General features: G+C 39.9%; 1 protein-coding gene across 1 annotated transcript in view; it reads left to right on the top strand.

Annotated features, from left to right (window-relative positions):
- Positions 1-7603, top strand: part of LOC130586575 (exocyst complex component 4-like) — a gene marked incomplete at both ends in the record, with an annotated part of 31131 nt that extends 23528 nt beyond the window's left edge. The window contains one exon of the mRNA XM_057387427.1: positions 7372-7603. Within this exon, the coding sequence (XP_057243410.1) occupies positions 7372-7603 (232 nt within the window). The remainder of the gene's footprint in view (positions 1-7371) is intronic.
- Positions 7604-7609: the final 6 nt, after the last annotated feature.

Raw genomic sequence — 7609 nt, 5'->3', positions numbered from 1 at the left:
GCAAAACTGCATTTATCTTCCCGAGCCATTAAATTTACTGTTTTCCCGAGCCATTAAATTTACTGTTTAATATGTACTTTCCAGCTCACTTGGCTAGAATTTCATTGCTCTTTATCTGTATAAATTTAATTAGCCTTGATATCATCAGCATATTATAGAACTAATTAAAGATTTAGATAAGTGCTGAGGGTGCTTGTTTAATACCCTATAAAGTTCCGTTTGGAGAGGGAGAATTTCCATCTTTCATCAGTCKCTTTGGAGCTGCGGGGAGGTGGCTCAGACATTGTTTTTTGAGGAATTATTTAATGGGGTTTAACAGGTTTATCCTCGTTTTGAAAAGATGTGTAATTATCGTGTTTTACCAGGGAGATGTTCTGGGGTGGGTTTGGAGTGCTCAGAGATTCGCGGAATTCTGGGATTGTTGAGGTTGGGAAATCCCTCTGAGGTCATCGAGTCACGGTCGCCAAATCAGAGCTCAGAGTGCCATTTCCAGGAATTCCTTGGGCACCTCCAGGAATTCATTGGGCACCTCCAGGAATTCCTTGGGCATCCCAAAGCTCCCTTCCCATTTTAACCACCCTTTCCATGAGGAAATTCCATGAGGAAATTTCCTCCTGGAAATTCCCAGCTAAGACTCCCTGGGGTGGGGAGGGCAATGCTGTCCGAGGGAGGAACCACGGGAGGAAGGGAAAAGGGAAAAAAGGAAATGATGGATCTGGTGGAGAAACAGCAGGAAAAAAAGGAGAAAAGTTAATGAGGAAATAATGGATAAGGCGGAGAAACAACAGGAGAAAAAGGAGGAGAAATGTTCACGAGGAAATTACGGATCAAGCCGATAAACAGGAGGAGAAAAAGGAGGAGGGGAAATGTTAACGAGGAAATGACAATAAGACAGAGAAACAACAGGAAAAAGAGGAGGAGAAATGTTAATGAGGAAAAATGGATAAGGCAGAGAAACAACAGGAAAAAGAGGAAAAGGAGAAAGGTTAATGAGGAAATAACAGATTGGGCTGATGAACAGCAGGAAAAAAAGGAGGAGAAATGTTAACAAGGAAATAATGGATAAGGTGGATAAACAGGAGGAGAAAAAGGAGAAATGTTAATGAGGAAATAATGGGATAAGGCGGAGAAACAACAGGAGAAGAAGGAAATGTTAACAAGGAAATGACGGATCAGGTGGATGACCAGGAGGAGAAAAAGGAGGAGAAATGTTAATGAGGAAGTAATGGATAAGGTGGATAAACAGAAGGAGAAAAAGGAGAAATGTTAACGACGAAATGACGGATCAGGTGGATGAACAGCAGGAGAAAAAGGAGGAGAAATGTTAACGAGGAAATAACAGATAAGGTGGAGAAACAACAGGAGAAAAAGGAGAAATGTTCACGAGGAAATTACGGATCAAGCGGATAAACAGGAGGAGGGGAAATATTAACAAGGAAATAACGGATCAGGTGGAGAAACAGCAGGAGAAAAGGGAGAAATGTTAATGAGGAAATAATGGGATCAGGTGGATTAACAGCAGGAGAAAAAGGAGGAAAAATGTTAACGAGAACTAATGGATCAGGTGGAGAAACAACAGGAGAAAAAGGAGGAGGAGAAATGTTAATGAGGAAATAATGAACAAAGTGGATAAACAACAAGAGAAAAAGGAGGAGAAAAGTTAATGAGGAAATAACAGATCAGCGGATAAACATCAGGAAAAAGAGGAAAAGGAGAAATGTTAAAGAGGAAATGACTGATCAGGCAGGAGATGAACAGCCGGAGAAAAAGGAGGAGAAATGTTAACGAGGAAATGACAGTAAGACGGAGAAACAAATGGAAAAAGAGGAGGAGAAATGTTAATGAGGAAATAACGGATAAGGTGGAGAAACAACAGGAGAAAAAGGAGGAGGAGGAGAAATGTTAATGAGGAAATAATGAACAACGTGGATAAACAGCAGGAAAAAAAAGGAGAAAAGTTAATGAGGAAATACTGAACAAAGTGGATAAACAGGAGGAGAAAAGTTAATGAGGAAATAATGGATCAGGTGGAGAAACAACAGGAGAAAAAGGAGGAGAAATGTTAATGAGGGAATAATGGGATCAGGCAGAGAAACAGGAGGAGAAAAAGGAGGGGAAATGTTAACGAGGAAATAACGGATCAGGGGATAAACAGCAGGAGAAAACGGAGGAGGAGAAAATAACAGAGCTTTGGAAAGGCTGGAGATGTTCAGGTCTCACCTGTGCTCGACAAAAAACTGCACTGGTGACAAAATGTGGCACCCAAAGGTGTCGGCCATGGGGTTTTTTWATCCAAAATGGCTCAATTTGGATCAAAAGCACCCCCCAGGTGAGCTGATTTCTGTGTAGAGCTTCGTGTCCAACCTGAACCTTCCCCGGGCTGCGGAGGGCAACGCTGCACGAGGGAGGAACCACGGGAGGAAGGGAAAAGGGAAAAAAGAAAATGTTAACGAGGAAATAACGGATCAGGGGATAAACAGGAGGAGAAAAAGGAGGAGAAATGTTAACGAGGAAATAACTATAAGACAGAGAAACAACAGGAAAAAGAGGAGGAGAAATGTTAATGAGGAAATAACAGATAAGGTGGAGAAACAGCAGGAGAAAAAGGAGAAAAAATGTTAATGAGAAAACAATGGATCAGGTGGATAAACAGCAGGAGAAAAAGAAATTTTAAAGAGGAAATAATGGATCAGGTGGATGAACAGCAGGAAAAAAAGGAGGAGAAAAGTTAACGAGGAACTAATGGATWAGGTGGAGAAACAACAGGAGAAAAAGGAGAAATGTTAAAGAGGAAATAACGGATCAGGCAGATGAACAGCAGGARAAAAAGGAGGAGAAATGTTAACTAGGAAATACTGAACAAAGTGGATAAACAGCAGGAAAAATGGAGGAGGAGAAATGTTAATGAGGAAATAACGGATAAGGTGGAGAAACAACAGGAGAAAAAGGAGAAATGTTAACGAGGAAATAATGGGATCAGGYGGATKAACAGCAGGAAAAAAAGGAGAAATGTTACTGAGGAAATAACAGATAAGGTGGAGAAACAACAGGGAAAAGGAGAAATGTTGATGAGGAAATAATGGATAAGGTGGATAAACAGGAGGAGAAAAAGGAGGAGAAATGTTAATGAGGAAATGACGGATAAGGTGGAGAAACAACAGGAGAAAAAGGAGGAGAAATGTTAACGAGGAAATTACAACAAGACGGAGAAACAACAGGAAAAAATGGAGGAGGAGAAATGTAAAGAGGAAATAACAGATCAGAGAGATGAACAGGAGGAGAAAAAGGAGGAGAAATGTTAATAAGGAAATAACAGATAAGGTGGAGAAACAACAGGAGAAAAAGGAGAAACGTTAAAGAGAAAATAACGGATCAGGTGGACAAACAGGAGGAGAAAAAGGAGGAGGGGAAATGTTAACAAGGAAATAACGGATCCGCGGATAAACAGCAGGAAAAAGAGGAGGAGAAATGTTAACGAGGAAATGACTGATCAGGCAGAGGAACAACAGGAGAAAAAGGAGAAATGTTAATGAGGAAATAACAGATCAGGGGATAAACAGCAGGAAAAAGAGGAGGAGAAAAGAATGGAGCTTTGGAAAGGCTGGAGATGTTCAGGTCTCACCTGTGCTCGACAAAAAACTGCCTTTTTTTTTTTTTTTTTAAGATTGTTTTCTCACCTTCAGTCTTGCTCGTCCTGCCTGGTGGCTTTTTAGGATTTCTGTTGGGAGGGACTTTAAGGATCATCAAATTCCAATCCCTGAAAAGAGAGGGAGATCAGGCACAGAATCCACATCCTTTTTTTTAAAATTTTTTATTCCCTTTGGCAAAGTCATCGCCCAACCCCAAATTCCTTCCTGACAAATCCGCTCTTTCCCGACACGGAGCAATAATTAAATCCTTCCTTCTGAAACACCTCGAGTTCCTCCTCTGAAAAAGAAGAAGAGATCAAATCTTTTCTCAGGGAAATCACAATTTCATTCAGAACTCACCTGATCACCTTTTGTAAACTTTTTTTTTTTATGTGCAAAATCTTGGGTTAGAGGTGAATATTAACATTTAAATGGAGATTGGTGTTAATAGCCCTCAGACTATTAATAAATCTCAGCCTTGCCTCAGATTTATTTTTTTCCCTAAATGAGTAATCTTCTTAATTTTTATTCTCTTTCTGCGAGAACGGAGTTCAAAAGACCGTTTTTAATATGGAAATCTGTCAATATTTTTTATGGATATCCATAGTGCATAACTCAAAATTCCTCTTTGCTAAATGTCTTCGTGGTTGGCTCTTTTAAAATTTAATTTAAAAATTAAAAATTGCTGTTTTCTTTCAAAAGTGCTGTTTAAAACCCAACAAAAATAACCATTTTGGGGCTCGGGTGGTTTTTGGCTTTTTTCCTGCAGTTTAGGAATCATTTCCACCCCATTTAGGGGATTTTTAACCTTTCCTGACTGATTTTAGCACAAAGATTTTCTTTATATTGTGGTGGATCTTCCCGGGGAAATTCCAGATGGATTAAAGCAGCAGGGAGAATAAAATTTGGTGTTTTTTTACTCTTAAATTCATCCTAAAAATGCCCCAAAAACCCCAAAAAGGGAATTTTGGATCCAATCCCGTTGGAAATGGTCAGCGGAACGGGTCATGGGTGTGTCTGGTTGGGATGTGAGATCCTGGTGGGAAAAATGGATTTTATTTTTTAAAAAATAACAAATCTTCGTTATCCAAACCATCGAAATTGGTTAATTGTCTCGATGAACAGGAGATGAATGATTTGGGATTCCTTCATTCCTTGTTCTCCAAAATACGCCATCAACTGCGGAAATTCTGGCTCGTTGGAATTCTGCAGGAATTCTGGCCCTTTGGAATCTTCAGAAATTCTGATCCCATTGCAATTCTGCAGAAATTTTGTCCCATTGCAATTTTCAGAAATTCTGTCCCATTGCAATTTTCAGAAATTCTGTCCCGTTGGAATTCTGCAGAAATTTGGAATTCTGCAGCAATTCTTCCCCATTGGAGTTCTGGAGAAATTTTGTCCCATTGCAATTTTCACAAATACTGTCCTGTTGGAATTCTGCAGAAATTCTACCCCACTGGAATTTTCAGAAATTCTTCCCATTGGAATCTGCAGAAATTTGGAATTTTGCAGAAATTGTGCCCCATTGGAATTTTCAAAAATTCTGTCCCATTGCAATTTTCAGGAATTCTGTCCCATTGCAAGTCTGCAGAAATTCTGGCCCATTGGAATTCTGTAGAAATTTGGAATTCTGTAGAAATTCTGGCCCTTTGGAATCTTCAGAAATTCTGATCCCATTGGAATTCTGCAGAAATTTTGTCCCACTGGAATCTGCAGAAATTTGGAATTGTGCAGAAATTCTGCCCCATTGGAATTTTCAGCAATTCTGTCCCATTGGAATCTGCAGAAATTTTGTCCCATCTGACTTCTGCAGCAATTCTTCCCCATTGGAATTCTATCCCAATGCAATTTTCAGAAATTCTGTCCCATTGGAATTTTCCGAAATTCTGTCCTGTTGGAATCTGCAGAAATTTGGAATTCTGCAGAAATTTGGAATTCTGCAGAAATTTGGAATTCTGCAGCAATTCTTCCCCATTGGAATTCTGGAGAAATTCTGTCCCATTGCAATTTTCAGAAATTCTGTCCCATTGGAATTCTGCAGAAATTCTGTCCCATTGGAATCTGCAGAAATTTGGAATTTTGCAGAAACTTGGAATTTTGCAGAAATTCTACCAACTGGAATTCTGCAGAAATTCTGTCCCTTTTGAATTCTGCAACAATTCTGGGTCATTGGAATTCTGCTGGAATTTTTCCCCTTTGGAATCTGCGGAAATTCTGGTCCATTGGCATCTTCAGAAATCCTGGCTCATTGGAATTCTGCAGAAATTTGGAATTCTGCAGAAATTCTACCAACTGGAATTCTGTGGAAATTCTATCCTTTTCAAATTTTGCAGAAATTCTGTCCCATTGGAATCTGCAGAAATATGGAATTCTACAGAAATTCTGTCCTGTTGGAATTTTCAGAAATTCTATCCCATTTCAATTTTCAGGAATTCTATCCCTTTTGAATTCTGCAGAAATTTGGAATTCTGCAGAAATCTGGAATTCTTCACAAGTTCTACCAACCGGAATTCTGCAGAAATTGTGGCCCTTTTAAATTTTCAGAAATTCTGTCCCATTGGAATTCTGCAGAAACCAAGAGCTTCCCCACTGGAATTTTGCAGAAATTCTGTCCCATTTCAATTTTCAGAAATTCTATCCCTTTTGAATTCTGCAGAAATTCTGAACCATTGGAATCTGCAGAAATTTGGAATTTTGCAGAAATTCTACCAAATGTAATTCTGCCGAAATTCTACCCCACTGGAATTCTGGGGAAATTCTGTGGAAATTCTGGCCCATTGGAATTCTGCAGCAATTCTGGGTCATTGGAATTCTGCTGGAATTTTGTCCCTTTGGAATCTGCAGAAATTCTGGCCCATTGGAATTCTGCAGAAATTTGGAATTATGCAGAAATTCTACCAACCAGAATTCTGAAGAAATTGTATCCTGTTGGAATTTTCAGAAATCCTGTCCTATTGGGATTCTGCTGGAATTTTGTCCCACTGGAATTTTCAGAAATTCTGATCCCATTGGAATTCTGCTGGAATTCTGTCCCATTGTAATTTTCTGAAATTCTATCCCATTGAATTTCTGCAGAAATTCCGGCCCTTTGGAATTTTCCAAAATTCTATCCCATTGCAATTCTGCCCGAATTCTATCCCATTTCAATTTTCAGGAATTCTATGCCTTTTGAATTCTGCAGAAATTTGGAATTCTGCAGAAATCTGGAATTCTTCACAAATTCTACCAACTGGAATTCTGTGGAAATTCTGGCCCTTTTGAATTCTTCAGAAATTCTGGCCATTGGAATTTTCAGAATTCTGGCCCATTGGAATTCTGCAGAAATCAAAGACTGTCCCTTTGGAATTCTCACTGGAATTTTGTCCCTTTGGAATCTGCAGAAATTGTGGCACACTGGAATTTTCAGAAATTCTGTCCCATTGCAATTCTACAGAAATTCTGTCCCTTTGGAATTCTGCAGGAATTCTGGTTCTTCGCAATCTTCAGAAATCCTGGCTCATTGGAATTCTGCAGAAATTGTACCAATTTCTGTTAAATTTTTGTGGAATTGCGTGAAATTTCTGTCCCATTGGAATCTGCAGAAATTTGGAATTTTGCAGAAATTCTACCAACCGGAATTCTGCAGAAATTCTGTCCCATTGCAATTCTGCCGAAATTCCACCCCATTTCAATTTTCCAATATTCCATCCCTCCCAAACTCCCCCCAAACCCCCCAACATTCCCATTTTCCCCCATTTTCCAGACAATACTACGAGATGCTCTACAACACGGCGGACGAGCTGCTCAACCTGGTGGTGGACCAAGGAGTAAAATACACSGAGTTGGAGTACATTTACGCGCTGACGCTGCTGCACCGCAGCCAGACGGGCGTGGGCGACCAGAGCGCGCAGAACGGGCGACTGCAGCGCCTCAAGGAGATCATCTGCGAGCAGGCGGCCATCAAACAGGCCACCAAGGACAAGAAAATCACCACCGTCTGA

The sequence above is a fragment of the Malurus melanocephalus genome, unplaced genomic scaffold (genome assembly GCF_030028575.1).
Source record: "Malurus melanocephalus ecotype Western Australia unplaced genomic scaffold, MMel_1.1 scaffold_1214, whole genome shotgun sequence".
Taxonomy (NCBI): domain Eukaryota; kingdom Metazoa; phylum Chordata; class Aves; order Passeriformes; family Maluridae; genus Malurus; species Malurus melanocephalus.
This window is presented reverse-complemented; position numbering and strand designations above follow the sequence as displayed.